Below are 20373 nucleotides of genomic sequence, written 5' to 3'. Positions count from 1 at the left end.
TACTTTTGACAAATACATTTTGTTAATTTGCACCCAATTATTAAGCCACTTGTAAGTTTTGTGTCTGACCAATATTAGAATTTTATATATCCATATATAGTCAGGCAGCTCTGTGTTGATGAAATCATCTAGCCTTAGGGGAGATGCCCATTTTGGAACTTTCTTCTGTGTTGTGTATGTATGTTGGCAGGGAAACTGGAGATTGAGCCCAGGGGTGGTTTAATACTGACCTACAGTCCCCAGCCCTTTTTGTTTTTTTTATCTTGAGATAGGTTCTCATTAAATTGCTGAGGCTGAGGCTGGCCTACAAATTTCAATCCTCCTGCCTCAGCCTCCCCAGCCACTGGAATTACAAACATGCACCACCATGTCCAGCTCATGCTCTCTCTCTCTCTCTCTTTTTTTTTTTTTTTTTGTACCAGGGATTGAACCCTAGGAGCACTTAACCACTGAGCCACACCCCAAGCCCTTTTTTTTTTTTTTTTTTTTTTTTTCCGGTGCTGGGGATCGAACCCAGGGCCTCGTGCTTGCAAGACAAGCACTCTACCAACTGAGCTATCTCCCCAGCCCACCCCAAGCCCTTTTTAATTTTTATTTTTGAGACAGGCCTCTCTAAAGAGCCTTGAACTTACAATCCTCCTACCTCAGCCTCCTAAATCTCTGGGATTACAGATGCGTGCCACTGCACTTGGCCTCTTGTGTCTCTTGAAATGAAGTTGTAGCCTTAGTAGGCATTTTCTCCTGCCTTTTCTTTTTTTGGGGGGTGGGTACCAGGGATTGAACTCAGGGACACTCAACCACTGAGCCACATCCCCAGCCCTATTTTGTATTTTATTTAGAGACAGGGTCTCACCGAGTTGCTTAGCACTTTGCTTTTGCTGAGGCTGCCTTTGAACTCTCGATCTTTCTGCCTCAGCCTCCTGAGCCACTACTCCCAGCTCTCCTGACTTTCTGAGATTACACTTCTATGGGCAAATAATGTTACATTTCTGGATCACTTTTACTTTGCAACTCAAAAGTGAATTAACATATCAAAATTCCTCCCAACTTATTTTGTTCATTTGGTTTGATTCCATTTGGCTTTAGTCTGAGGGTTGTACAAGCTGCAAAAAGTACTTATGAATTCCAGCAATTCAGGAGACTAAGGGAGGAGGATCACAAAATTTGAGGCCAGTCTCGGCAATTTAGTAAGGCCCTAAGCAATTTAGCAAGACTCCATCTCAAAATTAGAAAAAGTTAAAGGGTTGTGGATGTGGCTCAGTAGCAAAGTGCCCCAGTTTAAAAAAAAAAAAAAAACTTATAGGGCTTTGTAGTATAATAAAAATCAAATTTTTCTATAGAAAAATTACTCTGTAAGCTGAAATATAACTTAAATCACTCAGAACATAATTAGACTAACAAAGAATCTTAGTTCTTATAAGAATATCAAAGGAGGAGCTTTTTTTTTTTTTGGTGGTGGTGGTGAGAGGAATTGAACTCAGGACCTTGGACATGCTAAGCAGGCACTCTACCACTGAGCTGCATCCCCAACCTCTACAGCAGTCTTTTTTTTTTTTTTTTTTTTTTTTTTTGAGTCAGGGGATTGAACCCAGGGGCCCTTAACCACTGAGCCACATCTCTGTTCTTTTTTTGTATTTTATTGAGAGACAGGGTCTCACTGAGTTGCTTAGTGCCTCGCTTTTGCTGAGACTGGCTTTGAACTCACAATCCTCCTGCCTCAGCCTCCTGAGCTTCTAGGATTACAGGCACATGCCACCACACCCAGGCTTTCCACAGCTTTCTTAACAGATACTCATCTGGCCGCTTTGGGAACATTTCTTCTAACAAGGACTTGTCTTGCTCTTTTATTTGGTGATTATTATAAACTAACGTGCCACTTTGTAAATTACACTTATGTATTTGTAACCCACTATTCTAAACACTTTATCTATACTCACTCAGTACTCAACAACCTTTCTATCACCCACATTTTATAGATTAGGACCCCTGAAACACAGAAGGCAAAGGTGCCCAAGGTCATACAGTTTTTAAAAACAAGAGACCAGCAGTTGATCCCACTTGCTCAGTTTCTACCACGTATTTCCTCTTAATATAAGTAGAGTCTTTACACGTAATGACAGAGCCTACCCTCAGGTTCATCTTAGTCATCAATTTTTGGGTACATTGTTCCACTAGTTAAGAATTCAAGGACTGGGGATGTAGCTCAATGGTAGAGCACTAGTCTTGCATACAGAAGTTCCTAGGATCATTCCCCAGACCCCCAGCACCACAAAATAATAATAATAATAATAATAATAATAATAATAATAATATAGCTCTTCCATTATTCAGTTTATATCTCTCTGAATTGTTCACACCAATATCTTAAGAGTTTTTTTTTTTTATTTTTTGTTTTGTTTTGTTTGTTTTGTACTAGGGATTGAACCCAGGGCTGTCCTACCACTAAGCTACATCCCCAGCCCTTTTTATTTATTTATTTTTCTATTTTGAAATAGGGTCTTGCTAAGTTGCTGAAGCTAGCCTTGAACTTTCGTTCCTCCTGCCTCAGCCTTCAGAATTGCTGGTATTATAGAAGTGTGCCACTATACTTGGCTCTTGAGAGATTTTTGTAGATAACTTTTTAAAAATAAAAATGTAAGTATCAATGGAATTCTCCTGATCTACCAGTTTAATAACACTTTCAAAAAGTAAGATGTGAGCTGTGGGTTTAACTCAGAGGTGCAGCCCTTGCCTAGCATGCATGAGGTCCTGGGTTCTATTCCAGCACCACTCAAAAAAACAAAAAATGAAACAACAAACACAGAAAATTATTTGTTAAAAAAGGAAAATAAGATCAGTTTGGCACAAACTTTTTAAGACAATTTTTTTTTATTGAGATGTCAATGAATAGCTAAGCAGGTGTTGAATTTTGAATTTTCATGAAGTGAAAAAAACCACCACTGAGCTAAAGAAAGAAACATTACCAGAGCCCATGGGCTGCCTACTCAAAAGCTGCCTCTCCATGATCCATGAAAAGCAGGTAGTTAGCTAACAGACACAATGGTAATTACCTGAGTAAGTTCAACTAGCTCTCTAAAGAATCTGGATGGAGGGAACAGAAGTTTGGCCAGTTGGATGTGAGAGGAAAAGGGACATGTTAAAAACATAGGCACAGATATACTATAAGAGGTGGAACAGGTGGGTTGCAGGGAAAGAATCCATTACCCGACTTGTCTTGGATCTGCTTTCTGATTTCAATCCATCTGTATCCTTAAAATAAATTCTCTTTTTCTTAAGATGTCATATTCCTTGCAATCAGAAGATGCTAATACAAAACTGTAAGCCAGGGAGAATCTCCAACCATTATTTTGATCCCCAACTCCAATTTATTGGTAATAGCTGCCTGGAGAACTGTCAAAAATGAACTCTGAGCTGGGTGTGGTGGCACACACCTGTAATCCCAGCTATTTGGGAGGCTGAAGCAGAAGTAGTGCAAGTTCAAGGCCAGCCTGGGCAACTCAGTGAGACTGTCTCAAAATAAAAATAAAAAAGGCTGGGGATGTAACTCAGTGGGAGGTCTTCCCTGGGTTCACCTCCAGTATAAGAAAAGAAAAACAGAGGTACTCTGAGATGGGAAAGAGTACTTTGATGCCTGTCATGTTGATTTTTGGAATGCAAGGGAGGCAGGGATGGTGCTACCTATTTGCCATCACTGCCCTGAGCATGAGGAAATCAATCAAGAGGTGGGAAAAAACTAAGCAATCAATTACCATGCTAAATGGATATTTATGTTAACAAACATCTTTACTTTAGCTATCCTTCTCACCCTGTTCTATACCTTAGTCACCACCCTTTTAATTGCCAGAGTGTCTAGTATAGTATCCAGGTAAAACACACAAATCAGCTATCGCTGCATAAGCCACATTGTTTATAGCCTCCCCAGAACAAAGAATTGCTCCTGTTGCACTGAGGAGCTTTATGAGGCTATAATGAAGCTACACTAAGTGAAGAAAGTGATTCTTTTCCCTTAAGAAAAGCATTTAAAGATCAAGGATTAAGATCACATTGGCAGGGCTGGGGTTGTGGCTCAGTGGTAGAGCACTTGCCTTGCATGTGTAAGGCACTAGGTTTGATTCTCAGCACCACAAATAAATAAATGACATTAAGGGTCCATCAACAGCTAAAAAAATATTTTTAAAAAAGATTACATTGGCAAGAAATAATTCAGTAAAATCCTAAACTGTGTGTGTCAACTTCAAGTTTGTAAGACTATGAGATTAAAAGGTAAGGATTTTTGTTGTTGTTGTTGTTTGGTACTGGATATTGAACTCAGGGATGCTCTACCCCTAAGCTATGTCCCCAGCCCTTTGTATTTTTTATATTGAGACAAGGTCTCACTAAGTTGATGAGGCTGACCTTGAACTCAGCCTTCCAAGTCATTGGAATTATAGGTGTGAGCCATCACGCCTCTCAAAAACATGCTTTCAAATGTGCCAATTAAGATAATCATAACTGGAAGGAGGTCTTTTTGTAATTCAGATTTCAGGACCATTTAATCACTAATCAGTTACTAATCAGTTTATCATGCCAGCCAATCAGATTTTTACAATACCTGTGATGATAAGCCATCTCCATACTAGTTTTCCCAATTGTAAAAGAGAGATAAACATCAATATGACTTTGTGTTTATTTTTGTGAAATATTGTCCTTATATTGGGATTTTAAAATGTATTTTTTCTTTGTGGGCTATGAAGATAAATTATTTTATTATCTGGCTGCTAGGGAAATGATATAAGCCAGAGAGTATTCAGTCATCCCTGACTAATGGAGGTTCACAAAGTTTAATTAGCACAACTATTTCAGAAGGACTGGAAATGTGTTAAAAACTAGTTTGCCTTTAACTTTGACTCTGTTATAAAAAGTGTGTCAACCCAATTATGATCTAAAATAACTGCTCCTTGGCCAGGTGTGGTGGCACACTCAGGTAGTGCCAGTACTCTGGAGGCCCAGGTGGGAAGTTCAGTTGAGCCTGGGAGTTTGAGACCAGCCTGGGTAACACATCAAAACAAAATAAAACCTGCAGGAATGCCTAAGACACAGCCAAATATTCATAATTAATATCTAATAAGCCTAAGCATGAACATAGCCCTCAACCTCTCTGTCCTCATGTTTTTAATGCCCCTACTCTGGAACAAACCTAATCTTCTCTTTCTTTTTAGGTACCAGGGATTGAACCAAGAGGCGCTTTACCACTGAGCCACATCCCCAGCCTTTTTTGGTTTTTATTTAGAGACAGGATCTTACTAAGTTGCTTAGAACCTCATTAAGTTGCTGACACTGGCTTTGAACTTTCGATCCTCCTGCATCAGCCTCCTGAGTTGCTGGGGTTACAGGTGAATGCCACTGCGCCCGACCTGATCTTGTCTTTCAGATCATTTGTTTTTCTTTCTTACAACTCTCTTATGATTATGCTTCTGCCCTTGGTCCTTTATATACTCCATCTTTCAGAATTTGATTCACTCATTAAGTTTTCCATTTTTTACTTCCATGTAGATAATTCCTTGGATACAAACTTGCCTGACCTTTCCTTCCAGGGCTTGATCTGTCTCTTCAATTGCCTGCTAAATATCTCCTCACCTCACACTCAGTACATATATGTAAAATGTAGTTCTGTTTTTTTTCTTCTTCTTCTTGACTTCCCTATTTCTTTCAATGGCACTAACGTGTCACTTTCATTCAAACTCAAATTCATCTGAGTCATCAGAATCATCAAAGTTGTCTTTTAATCTTTACTCAGTCTATTTCTAACATCTAATCCTTCAAATTTATTGACATGTTTCCTGCATATGCTCTTTCCTTCCCAGTCTACCATCTTAGTTCAGGTCTTTGCCTTTGTAAGTCCTTAATTTTGAGATGCCTATTTTTTTAAATGATTTTACATATCAAAAATCAAACTTTACCTTATAATCAGTGTATAGGTTTAGTGTAGGGTTTAATTGCAAAAATATCCTGTGTTAATAATATCTCAAAATTGTTCTAAAAAATAGGAACCAAGCACAGTGTTACATGCCTGTAATCCCAGGGACTCAGGAGGCTGAGGCAGGAGGATCACAGGTTCAAGACCAGCCTTAGCAAGGCCCTAAACAACTTAGTGAGACTCTATCTCAAAATAAAAAGTAAAAAGGGCTGGGTATGTGACTCAGTGGTTAAGTGAATCTGAGTTCAATTCCCAGTACCCCCCCCAAAAAAAAATTTAAACTGGTATCAAACACCTAGGTTACTATGTTTCTGTTTGTTTTTCTTGCCAAATTCCCTTGCTCTTCTAACCTGTCCTGCATACTACTATTTTATTAATCTCCTTAAAAGATTGCTTTCAGGGAAACTGCTTTTAAGCAAGGAAATAATCAGTGGTTCCCCATTACCAGCTGGATGAAATAAACCTAGGAGATCAAGTTTAGCATTTAAGATCCATGATCTTTTGCTGGTCTTACCAACATTATTTCCCTACCCATCCTGTGTCTTCCTTCTCTGCTTTGTGTCATTTCTCCGTCATCACCCCCATGAGAAGGCTATTCTTTGTCTCTGCTACTTGCACCTTACTCTGGCTTCGAATCCTCTCTCCGTTCAGAAGCCTAATCTGAACACTCTAATCCCCGAATAATCCTTCCTCCTCTGACTTCCTGTAGCACTTAGCTTGACTACCCATTTCATACTTAGTATTAATTATCTGGTGTCTCTGAATGTTTGTGACTGTAAAGTTATAATTTATATACTATAAGGAAACAGTACTATTAGTCATCTCACTATATATGACCTATTTCTTTAATCAGATCGTACATTGCTGAAAGTTAGCCCTGTTAGGTATGCTTGTCTCGCTGATGCACCCTTAGGTAAGAAGCAGTCAAGGGTCAAATGTTTTCTCTCATATGTGGAAGTTATAGCAAAATCAGGGAAAGAAGGTAATAGAGGGCATCAGATATAAATGTATAGGGAAGAACAGTAGATAAGAAGGAGATTGGGAGGGAGAGAGGAAGGATGAGAAAGGGGAGGAAATATGGAATGAATTTAACAAAATCACATGATATGCACATATATAAATATACCACAGGGAATTTCACCTTCACATATGTGTACAAAGTACCTACTGAAAATAAATAAATTGGGCACAGTGATGCATGCCTGTAATCCCAGCGACTTGAGAGGTTGAGACCCTGTCCCTAAGTAAAATATAAAAAGGCCTGGGGATGTGGGGATGTGGCTCAGTGGTTAAGCACAAAAAATAAATAAAATAAAAAGGGCTGAGGATATGCTTCAGTGGTAAAGCACCTCTGGGTTTAGTCCCCAGTACCAAAATGAACAAACAAACAATCCAAAGGAAGATGAATAAAGGAAGGAGAATGGGGAGAAAGGAGGGAAGGGAAAACAGGGCAGCGGGGAGAGGAGGGAATGGGGATTGAAATCAAATTCCATGCATGTATGATTTTGTCAAAATGAACCCAACTACTATGAATAGCTATAATGCTCTAATTTTTAAAAAAGCAGTTAATAAACATTGACTTAAAGGAGGATCACATCATTTACCAAAGACTCATTGTCATCCCTCTTCTTTCCTCTATGGCTAGCCCACATGGCTTGTATTCAAGTTCCCCATCCATCATCCTCCACCATCAAGGCTTATAATCTTAGTAGTATAATACCATTGCTCAGTCTTTGTAATGAATCAAATTTAAAAGAGCCTGGTGAATTGAAGAACAAAAATAAATTTAGAAATGGTGTAAGGTAGATACATGGAGGCAGAAAGTAACTAGAGATGTGGTTGAAACACAGAGTGAGGCCAGGTCAGCAGGTGCCCTGCATGACGTCAGATACAGAGGCCAGGGCTTTTCCTCACTGAAATTGAGAGCAGGGTTTTTGTTGTTGCTGTTGTTTACTATTTGTTTATTTTAGTGCTGGGGATTGAATTCAGAGGCACTGGACCACTGAACCACATCCCCAGCCCTATTTTTTGTATTTAGAGACAGGGTCTCACTGAGTTGCTTAGTGCCTCACTATTGCTGAGGTTGGCTTTGAACTTGTGATCCTCCTGCCTCAACTTCACGAGTCACTGGGATTACAGGTGTGCACCACTGAACCCAGCTAAGAGCAGTTTTAATCATAGAAGTGACATATTCAGATTTGCTTAATTAAAATTACGGATGGTGGGGCTGGGGAGATAGCTCAGTTGGTAGAGTGCTTGCCTTGCAAGCACAAGGCCCTGAGTTCGATCCCCAGCACCGCAAAAAAAAAAAAAAAAAAAAAAAAAAAAAAAAATTACGGATGGTGGATTGGAAAGAGGAGGAAGGACTAGCTGAAGAGATAGATACCCATTAAGGATAATATTCCAGGACATTCCAAAGCCAGGCTGACCTCTGTACCCCCACACTCCCAGACTGGACACACAGTAGTTAGCAACAAAAAATAAATAAATGAAGTAATAGTAGTGGGAAGAAAGAGGATGGAATCAAAAGAATGTGGAGAATGACTAGAACTTGATGGAGAGATGATAGCGACAGAATGATGAAAGAGAATGAAGTCTCTACCTCGACTGGCAACGCTGTTATCTGAAACAAGGTGAGTGGATTTGTGGATAAACTAGAATAACAAACTCCAATTAACAAACTCTAAAATTAGCAAACCAATTTTGGATATGTTGAGTTTGCAGCACCTATCAGACTTTTTCATGAGATTAAGGATCTGGAAAAAGATATGATTTGGAGATAAAGGTTTGTAATAGGCATGATTTATTCCATAAGTGTTACATCTGTTTGAAAAACACTGCTCACTCTTAGCCCAAGGCACCCAACTATATTTCTTACCCTACCTGTTTCCCTGGATTTTTCTGCCCCTGACTCCTAGTTTGTAACATTTTTATTCTTCTTTTTTCATCAGTTTTTTTCTTCACATTTTTTACTGGTGCATTATAGTTGTTATCATACTCTTATTCTTTTTTCATATATTTTTTAAAAATTGTTGATGGACCTTTATTTTATTTATTTATGTGCGGTACTGAGAATCAAACCCAGCGCCTCACAACATGCTAGGCAAGCACTGTACCACTGAGCCACAACCCCAGCCCTCATACTCTTATTCTTGATCAATTCTTTTGTAGTATAGTCAGCCTCTGGTACCTGTGTGTTCCGTATCCACAAACAACTATGAGTCAAAATGTTCAGGGGAAAAAACTGCATCCATATTGAAATGTACAGACTTTCTCTTGTCATTATTCTCTAAATAATACAGTATAACAACTATTTACAAAGACTTTACATTGTAGTAAGTATTATAGGTAAACTAGAGATGATTTAAAGTATATGGGAGGATATATATAGATTATATATTGTTTTATAAAAGGGACTTGCACATTCACAGATTTTGATATCCAAGGGAGTCCTGGACCAATCTCCCATTGGATACCTGGGGACAGCTGTATTTTACATATAGCAGCTGTCCAAGTCTTAGACAATTAGACTCTCAGACCTTATTAAATTTAATTTAATAAGGTGTAAAGTTCTGTGGAAACCCAGGAACTTCAGTGTGATGTGCTTCATGTTAAACACTCAGTAATGCTCTCCTGGCCGTGTTCCCTCTTTTCCAACTCATATTTTCCCAACTGCCCACACACCTCTAACCTTTCTGCCCGCTAGCTTCTCTTAAGCCTTTCTTTTTTCTTTCCTCATTTTTTATTGGTGCATTATAATCATACATAATGATGGCATTTGTTGTTACATATTCACACATGCACAGAGTATAACAATAGAATAACAATATAATTTGGCCAAATATGACTCTTAAGCCTTTCTTTATATTGTTGGTCACTACCTCATTCTTGAAATGTACTATTTCCTGCACTTCTGAAACACCTGATTTCCTTTCCACCCACAGCCTCTTTGGCTACTATACTTCTCAAACCCTTTTAAAAAGTTATTCTTTCCTAGGATTCTGTATTTAACTTTCCTTGCATCTCATTTAATATTCTCCAAACTTCCTCATGCACTTAAATTGTTGCTAAATCTGAATCTCTAGCCCAGTCTTTGCCCAAACCCAATAACCAACTGCTTATAGGACAAACTTATTGGAATGTGTCCCATAGGCACTTCAGATCAACCTGTTCAAAACTAAGTTTTTTTATTCCCTATAAACCTGGACTTTCCTGCCAATTCTCATTCTCAGCAAATTGTGTTATCATTTACTCAGTAACCTGAGCGCATCTTTGACATCTCTCTGTCCTTTATCTCACATTCAGCATACCATGTAATCATATCAATTTTGCATTTTTTAAGAGAGAATTTTCTGCAAGAGAAAATGGTATGATTGAACATAATAAAATGAGAATGAGACCAGCATAGGAGGAGATCAGCCTGACAGGAGAAATGTTTTGTTGAAGAATATTAAAAAATATAACTGGATTTTTAAATGGGAGAGTACCTTAGAAGGTAATTTGAAGATCACGCAGAGACTTTCAGAGCTGATGTGCTCAGAGAATCTGCCAAATATTAGGCAGGTGAATGAAATGGTCATTTTAAGCTGCAATAAAAAAAAAGTGAGCAGGGTGCAGTGGCACACACCTGTAATCCCAGGAGCTCAGGAGGCTGAGGCAGGAGGATTGCAAGTACCAAAGCCAGCCTCAGCAATTTAGCAAGGTCTTAAGCAACTTAGTGAGACCCTGTTTCAAAATAAACTATAGAAAGGACTGAGGATGTGGCTCAGTGGTTAAGCACCCTTGTGTTCAATCCCTGGTACCAAAAAAATAATAATAATAATAAAGTGAGTCATTGAAAAATAGGTGGAGAGAGACAACCATTTCTTGGTAGATTTCATCAAAGACATGATGAAAAAAACTTACACCTTCCAGCTAAAAGCTCGGAAAATTCAGAAAATCTGACTGTGAGTTTAAATTTAATACTAAAAAAGAAAAATAAATTCTCATTGAAGAAGGCAAATTGAAATTAGCTCTGTTACTGCATCAGTACTACAACTAAATGTAAATTGTTGGAAATAATTCAGGAATGTCAAATTTGATTGAGAAGTTCTTATAAGCCATTCCTTGACTATAGATGATCTTAAAATGTGATACTGGAATGTGATGATTTCTTAAAATGTATGAATATTCATTCACATGCCACAATAAAAATTTAGGTTAAATAAACTACATTTTATGACACACTATATGATTCATTTATATATGGCTAAACGTGGCAACTTCCTTTTATTTTGGCTTAGATACTAATAAACTCAGTGTAAATGCATCTCCCTCCCATATGGTCAGTGAAATAACTGGGGGGAAAAGATATAAACTAGGAAGTTCTACATGCCATCTTTCAAAAGAAAAAGAAAATATTAAAATAGTTGCAGCAAACACTGAACTCTTTGGAAATAAACTGTATTTATGAAGCAGAGAATTGAAAAAGTAAAAGTAAACCCATTGTATCTGATGAACGTGTCAAGAACCTGGAGGAAAGAGTTTATTTCCTTTCCATTTGGAAATGCAAAGAGGCAATGAGTTTCAGCACAGTTACTGAGAAACAATAACAACCACAGAATGACTAACCTGAGTTAGCAGTTAAAAAAAAAAAAAAAAAAAAAAAAAAAAACCCAAGAAACAAAAACCAAATGACATTAAAAAAATAATGGATGTGATAGATTTAAAACCAAAGCTTCCTTCTTCCTTCTTATAATTTCCCCCTTTTTTCTGATAGCAGCATCAATAATAAAGCTCTCCAAAATTGCTACATTACTTACATGAGGTCCTAGATAGCAGGACTCCCTCTGAAGATCCGCGTTGGTGTCCATCCCATAGAACAAGCTTTGTACCAGATGTGGTGTGAATTAATGGGCAGAGCAGCTGTTTGTTCTCTTGGTTCAGCTGCCACTGAACAGTCACTCGTGAGCATCTGAATTCCGGGCTAAATCTTAAGCCCCGCCTCTCTGAAAAGGAAGAAAAAAAAAAAAAAGTGACTCTGAATTCTTCCTATATTCCTGGACAGTGACTTGTAAGCAGGAGGACAGTAGCACCTGAGTATTACTTCCCTTTGTGTGTGTGTGTGTGTGTGTGTGTTGTTTGGTGTTTTGGTGGCACTGGGGATGGAACCCAGGGCCTCACACATGCTAGGCAAATGTTCTACCACCACACTACATCTGCAGCCCTATTTTCCTGCCTTTTTAAAATATATATATATATTTTTTAGTTGTAGATGGACACAATACCTTTATTTTATTTATTTATTTTTATGTGGTGCCCAGGATGGAACCCAGTGCCTCACATGTACTAGGCAAGCCTCTACCACTGAGCCACATCCCCCACCCTGTCCTGCTTTTTGTGATATGCCATTCTATTCAATGATTTTATTTTCCATGAGAAAAATTCTCTTCTGCGTTTCTGAATATAAAATTTTTAAAATCCTATAGTCAAACTCTGAGCTTTTTCATATTGCTTTCACACAATGGTACAGTCAAAATATTTGTTGAGATGTGACTTTGAACCAAGAAGTAAAATGAATTAAACTGGAGTTTTTTTGTTTTTGTTTTTGTTTTTGTTTTTTTAATGGTTGCGGAATCTAACACCAGCGCTTTACCACTGAGCTACATTCCAGCCCTTCTTATATTTTAAAGTGAGGATTCTCACTAAGTTGCTGAGGTTGGCCTGGAACTTGTGATCCTCCTGTCTCAGACTCCCCAGTTGCTAGGGTTATAGGCATGTGCCACTGTGCCTGGCTCTACTGGAAAATTTTCATAGATTCCTTAATAACCATAGACATCAAGATATTAGGAACCTTTAGTTTCATGAAATTGAATGAAAATCAATATTGTTGCATTTCATCTAAGCACATAGAAGAGAAAATGTACTACATTTTATAAAGGATACACCTTGTGCTTTCGGTGCTCAGAGTTCCCAGGTCAGATACTTGTCAAGGATACTGATCAACAATCTATTTGTTGTTAAATAGACTCCCCATTGCATTGGTAAGTGCTCACATGCACAATTGTCTACCACACTTAGCCTTATCTACCACATGACTTTATATTCCATGTGAGGAAAGCTATAATACAAAGTAATTCAATCTGACATAATTTTCCCACATACCTATATGAAAATAAGATAGTGAATCCCACCATCATGTACATCCACAAGAATGGAATCTAACTAGAGTAAGATATATTCCAGGCTTGTATAATTATATCAAAATGGATTCTACTGTCATGTATAACTAAAAAGAACCAATAAATAAATAAATTATTAAAACAAAAAGTAATAAAAAGTTTTTTGAAAAAGTAATTCACTTGTAATAAGAGACAGTACTGCTATTTGTAAAAACTAATGAATAGAAAAAAAAAAACTAATGAATGGGATGAGAAGTATATGGACAAGCACAGGCTAGCATGTTTTACTGAATTAGCACAGGGTAGTACAGACCAAAATCGTACAAAATAGATTTAAGGAATCACAAATAAAAAACATTAGTAGATAAATCCAGCAGTATATGATAGGAATGGTAGCTAATGACCAATGACAAGAACAACTGTATGGATGGTTCAACTTTAGAAAAACTTTTTATATAAGCTATAGAAAAACTTATCTATTTTAGATCCTGAAAGGCATTTGTTACATACATTTCTGATTTTAAAAACATAAAAAAAAAGACCTTTCTGTTACATAGGATATGGGGAATTTTCCTTAACTCAGTAAAGAAAAACTATCAAAATCTATAGCAAGCATCACATGTGAGAATGAAATAAATATATTCTTTTTTAAATTTTTTCAACTTTATTCATTTATTTATTTATTTACTTATTTATTTATGTGTGGTGCTGAGAATCGAACCCAGTGTCTCACACATGCTAGGCAAGCACTCTACCACTGAGCCACAACCCCAGCCCGAAATAAATATATTCTTATGTTATTGCCATCACTTTTCATATCACACTCAAAGTTCCAATCCAAGCAAGACGAGTAATATATAAAAAGTAAGTATACGAAAGTAAGAATTAAAACTATGTTTTGCATGGTTGTCTACCTAGATAATCCCAAGAGACTCAGTTTAAATAAATATAATTAATGAGTGTTTACCAAAGTGAATAAAAACAAAATTGCCAGTAATCACTAATAAAAAATTAAGAGTAGAACAATTCCATTCACAGAACCATGAAGACAATAGAGTATTTAGGAATGAACCTAGTTTAGAATGTGTTAAGACTTATTATATGAAGAAAACCATTAAAACTTTCCTGGAAGACTTAACAGAAGATCTCAGTAAATATACAGTCTATATTCTTAGATGGGAAAGATGTTGATGCTCCCAAGTAACCTATAAATCCAAGGCAATCAGAATGTAAAATTTCATTTCTTTCTTTCTTTTTTTTTTTTCTTTTTTCTTTTTTTTTTTTTTTGGTGGAATTGAACCCAGGGCCTTGATTGCACACTAGGCAATTCACTGAGCTGAGTTACATCCCCAAACCCCACCCCACCCCGCCTTTTTTTCTTTTTTTTCTTTTCTTTTCTTTTCTTTTTTCTCGTGGAGACAAATAGCCTCCCAAGTAACTGGGATTACATCCAGCAAACTTTCATATTTTTAGTACAATATGAAATCCTCAAATTCTTCTGGAATAGAAAACGAACAAATATAACCCAAAAAACATTCAAAGAGCCAAGCACAGCAGTGCACACCTGTAATCCCAGCTATTGGGGAGGCTGAGAGTGAGGCACAACTATTACAAGTTCAAGGCCGGCCTGGGCGATTTAGTGAGACCCTGTCTCAAAATAAAAAATTAAAAGGGTTGGGAATGTAACTCAGTGGTAAAGCATCTCTGGGTTCACATTACTGAAGGAAAAAAAAGGTTTGAGGAATAAAACAGAGGAGAACTTTTCCTACCAGATATTAAGACAATATTAAAATACAAATAGGTAATGAAACAGAACAGAGTCCAGAAACTGACCTGCGTACTCAGAGGAATTTAACATATGATAAGGTAGAATTTCTCACTAGTAGGATTATTTAAAAGATGGTTTTGAGATAATAAGAAATTCATAAGGGAAAAAAATAATGTGAATGCCACCTCATAGCATACTCAGAAATAAATTTCAGATTGATCCAAGATCTACATTATGAAGTATCAGAAGAAAACATAAGGCTATATCTTTATAATTGTGAGTGGAGAAGACCAGAAGTCATAAGAAAAAACATATTTTATTAAATAGCAATGTAAAACTCCTCGTGGTGAAAGACTGGGAAAAAAACATCCCATATTAGCGGGGGGTGGGAATATCTGCACTGGGCCGGTGGCACACGCATTGTAATCCCAGCAAGCCTAGGGCAGGAAGAAGGCAAGTTGGAGGCCAGTCTCAGAAGTTAGTGAGGCCCTGTCTCAAAATACAAAAATAAAAAAGGACTGGGGGTGCTGGGGCTGTCGCTCAGTGACAGAGCGCTTGCTTAGCACATGTGAGGCACTTGGTTAGAGTCTTAGCACCACATACAAAAATAAGCAAATAAAATAAAGGTATGCTGTCCATTTAAAACTACAATTTTTTTTCCTTAAGGACTGGGGATGTAGCTTAGTGGTAAAGCACTTCTGGGTTCAATGCCCAGGACCTCTAGATATTAATTCCCAACATAGTGTCATGGATGAGTTCACATTTACTTTTTTCTTTTCTTTAACCTTTATCTTATTTATTTTTATGTGGTGCTGAGGATGGAACCCAATGCCTCACACGTGCTAGGCAAGTGCTCCACCACTGAGCCACAACCCTGGCCCCCACGCTTACTCTGTAAATGTCTCTTTTTTCCAGTGTTTCATTTCTTTGAATTTTCTATCAGATCAAGATGAAAGCTTGAATCAGGGAGATTTTTTATCAAATCTCCCACAGTGGCTGAGACTTTGCTGAGACAGGGAACTTCCCTCAACCTTCCTCCCTCAAGCTGAATATTTCTCTATACACTGACTCACTCTCTGCTCCTTGGCTGGCAGACAGTGAAAGGAGCAAGGCTTTGAAGTCAGTCAAAACTGGGCTTGAATTCTGGCTTTGCCACTTACGGTTGATTGATCTTGAGTAAGTTAATTTTCCGAAGAGATAATATTAGAGGGCTGTTTCTAGGTAGTGGCGAAACCTACACCAAGGGAACACCCAGTGTGCTTGATGCCCAGTGATTTTCCTTCCTCTCCCGGCCCCAACAGAATCGTGATACAGCCTCTTGTGGTAAGGCCAGCAATGGGGAAGACTGTTCATCAGTCTCAATGACTATATATACTAAACACTGCTTGTAATATGATTTTATTTATATCATTCGTGAAATCAACTTTAAATCAATTTTTAACTTAGCTTTGTGAAATCATAGGTTGTTGGGGGGTTTTTGTGGGTTTTTTTTTTTTTTTTTTTGGTTGAGGTACAGGAGATTGAATACAGAGACACTCAACCACTGGGCTCCAGCCCCAGACCTATTTTGTATTTTATTTAGAGACAGTGTCTCACTGAGTTGCTTAACACATCAAGTAAGTTTGCTGAGGCTGGCTTTGAACTTGTGATCCTTTCCTCAGCCTCCAAAGCCACTGGGATTACAGGTGTGGGCCACTGCGCCCGGCAAATCATAGGTTTAACATGCTAATTATATCTTTTTTTCCCAATGCACAGTGGATACATTTAGACACTCATTAAAGAAAATAAAATACCTTGGGACTGGGGATATAACTCAGTGGTAGAGTTTGCCCAGCATACACAGAGGCCCTGTATTTAATCTTTAAGACCATCAAAAAAATTTATATATATATATATTTTTTTACATATATATATAAATTTTATACATGTATAAAGTTTTTGATGGTCTTGGAGATTGAATATATCTATGTATAATATATATCTTTTATGCTCTTGATCTGATTAACAAGCTAGTTATATACATTATACATTGTATATGCTGAATACATTGATAGTCATTCATTCAGCAGATATGTAGAGTGTCTTTATGTTAGAACAGCTTGGCATGGGTCTAAACTCTCAAGGACCCGTCCTGATCCCAGACCCCTGTGCTCCTTACTACTGAGAAGATTGGTGGCTGACTGAGGAGGAAATTCTATGATGTATTTAGTCAGGTTGCAGGAATCCTAGACCTTGACCTGGAAGCCTTCTTCTCTTCATCTGCCTCCATGCACTAGCAGGGAGACAGGTTACAGAGGGTGGGACACTCTATTTTTCTCTTCTCCTCCCTTCCAATCCTCTTTCCAGGCAGCTACGTGAGAAAATTGTCTCAGAGCTGCAGGGACTGGGCAAGCCAGAGACTCAATTACCCTTTTCCTACTTAGGCCTCCATTCTTTTCGCCACCGTGCTTGGGGCTCAGGATCAGGCACTGATAAGATTCCAAGATGTCGGTTTGGAGATAGGAGTTAGGGAGATGGCCCCTTCAGGCTAAACAGATTTCCAACCCAGCTTTATCAGACTTTGCATCATGCCCTTCTTCATCTAACGAACGCAGTGGCTCCTCGCCTTTCCTGACATGTTCCAAGCCTCCTCCTTCACTGAGGCTTGACTCTGTGGATTATTTCCTTTGTGTTTTGCGTTTTCCATCTCTTCCTTTCTTTTGAGGCCTTCCCCTCCATGGACCAACATGTTCCTCTATGGCAAAAAGAAAAACTACCAACCCAAACCAGTTCTCTCCACTACATGCCTATCCACCTCTTGCTTTCCTTTCGCAACACTGAAATTCTGTGTAGACTCCCTGCAGGGTCTCCTCTTCCAACTGCCTATTCATTCCTTAGCTTTTCCAGTCTGTGTTTGGCCCCGCCACCCTCCTGAAACAGTTTTCCTAAAAGTCCCCAGTGACCTCTCATGACCTTCATCCACCTCTGCAGCCTATGATCTGCTGACCTTCCCCTGGTTCTGGCATCAAATGATCTTCACTCTCCTTTTCAAGATTTTTCCTGACTCATCTTCTCTCCCCACCCCCTTGAGGTATGGTCCCTGTACTGGTACTGCAGTCATGTCCCATGGCCTTTTTTTTTTTTTTTTTTTTGCCCATACTGAAGATTGAACCCAGGGGCATTTAACCCCTCCGCCACATCCCCAGCCCCTTTTAAATATTTTATTTAGAGACAAGGTCTCATTGAGTTGCTTGGAGTCTCACTAAGTTGCTGAGGCTGGATTGAACTTGCAATCCTCCTGCCTCAGCCCCCCGAGGTACTGGGTTCACAGGTGCCAACGCACCCAGTTCCATGGCCTCCTTTCCTCTCTCAAAGTGCCCACGTCTGTGCCGTCCTCTGCCCCGCAGCACAGTGAGCAGTCAGCTTCACCAGACAGAAGGGCGGCAGTAGTTGGTTTCATTTTCATTCCCTCTCAGAGCCCAGAACTAAAAATAGGAAAAAGCAAAACCTCATGACACGGCCTCTGGGTAGTTCAGTGGGAACAGCTCAGGGTTTCAGAAGGAAGCGTGATCCACGGAGCCAGCTGGTTCAGAAGAACAAAGACATTCGCAAAGACAGAGACACACCAGACCAACAGCATTTGCTTTCCATGGACAGGAAGAAAATGTAGTTAACTGCTCAGGGGAATATGCAGTCATAGGCACCTGGGTTTCAGAGCAGTGTAAATCAAAGGCTGTCATAGTAGCTTTTGGACAAGAAGGAAACCTGGGTCTGGTAAGAGTGAAGTTAAAGCCATCTATCCCAAAGAACTATGGATAGGACTTAGGGAGCAGTGGCGGCTTCAGAGGCACCATGACTATCCAGATGACCTCAGGCTTCTTGCAAGACATTAAGGAAAAAGAAAGGGCTGAGAATTGCTCTAAGGCTTCTGTGGCTGGCACTGGTTCTTGCTGTCCTTTCAAGACAGCCCTGTTCACTGATGTTGTCTGTGGAGATCTGGAGGTCCTTAGAGAGATACTTCTTTGTATCAGGCAGTAGCAAAACCTATTTATTTATTTATTTATTTTTGGTACTCAGGATTGAACGCAGAGGTACTTTACCACTGAGACACATCCCCAATCCTTTTTCTTCTTTTATTTTGAGACAAGGTCTCACTAAGTTGCTTAGGGTCTCAAACTTGCGATCCTCTAGCCTCAGCCTCCTGAGCTGCTGAGATTACGGGCACGCACCACCATGTTCAGCAACAAAACCTGTTTTAAATACCAGCAGGTTCTGGCTCCCATCACCAGAAAGTTCCCCGTTTTGCCATTCAACAAAGAGGTTTCCAGAAGAGGAGCAAAGGGTAATTCCCCACAGCTGCACCCAAGTGCTACAGGAAGCCCAAATCCTTAAAACACTTGGATAGGCCCACCAGAATATAATGTGGCAACAGAAGCAGTGGACTGCTCTGGGAAACCAGGAAGAACCCCCAGGTTCCAATTCTTTAACTACAGAAATTCCTTAATAAGTTGCAGAACCCATAAGACACTGTTCTGGCCAGTGTGTGGGTTGGGAGGGAGAGAACGGTGTATATGGGTATGGAATACAAAATAAAATGTGCACCTACAGAGAGGAGGACTTCGTTTCTGTCAGCTTCTGACCGTGGAGGCTGCCTTCTGGCTCTGGCATACACATCCCTTGAAGAATCATAGTACTCGGTCTTGACGTAGGAAAGCAGGCACTAGAGTGGACTGCACACTTCCTCGCTAGCTCAGGAAGGCAGGCAGACTGTGGTGGGTGTGTGTGTGTGGGAAGATGTGCTGTTAAATGAGGGCTAAAGAAACAGGATTTCTAAAGAAGCCTTCAAGTTCTGCCCATATAATTAAGGGCACCAGACCAAGCGTGTCACCAGTTTTTCTTGTTTATGACTTTAATTTTGCTGGCTGTCCTTTCACTCACCTGTTGATTGAATTTTATACCCTATTTACAATGTGCCCTTTTAACACTGGGTTTCATGAACCATTATGGTAATTTTCCACTCATATGACTTGATCTGCAAATGGATGATGACATCCCTACTCAAATATTTCTTTATTTACCTGCAAAATTAGGACATTAATACCTACATGAAAGATTTCTTGAGGCTTGGGTGTGATAATATATGTAATCATCTAGCGTAATAATTGGCAATATACGCAGTAGATGGTTTTCCCCCTTCTTTTCTAATTTCTCATAAAGCATCTGTTTAAGACTTCACTTAGAATTCTCAAAGTTGCCAGACCTGCACCAGTTAGAATTTCTAGAAACTACTTTTGGTTCACTTAATGGAAACTATAGATTTGCTTTCTTCTGAATAGCCTAGATGCTGGAAAACCTGCAGGGATTAACACTTTTAAGTATAATTTTAATTTTTTCTTATTTTTTATTTTATTTATTTATTGTGGTATTGTGGATTGAACTCAGGGCCTCTCACATGCTAGGCAAGTGCTCTACCATTAAGCTGCACCTCAGCCCTATAATCTCTTTTAAAT

The 20373-nt window shown here is 38.8% G+C and overlaps 1 protein-coding gene across 1 annotated transcript in view; it reads right to left on the bottom strand.

Annotated features, from left to right (window-relative positions):
* The window catches only part of Gne (glucosamine (UDP-N-acetyl)-2-epimerase/N-acetylmannosamine kinase), a 53683-nt gene extending 41795 nt beyond the window's left edge, over positions 1-11888 (bottom strand). The window contains 1 exon segment of the mRNA XM_047524204.1: positions 11758-11888. Within this exon segment, the coding sequence (XP_047380160.1) occupies positions 11758-11808 (51 nt within the window). The 5' untranslated portion in view covers positions 11809-11888.
* Between the last annotated feature and the right edge of the window lie 8485 nt (positions 11889-20373).

This window comes from Sciurus carolinensis, chromosome 14 (genome assembly GCF_902686445.1).
Source record: "Sciurus carolinensis chromosome 14, mSciCar1.2, whole genome shotgun sequence".
Lineage (NCBI taxonomy): Eukaryota > Metazoa > Chordata > Mammalia > Rodentia > Sciuridae > Sciurus > Sciurus carolinensis.
The sequence above is the reverse complement of the archived record's forward strand: the minus strand, read 5'-3'. Positions and strand labels throughout refer to the sequence as shown.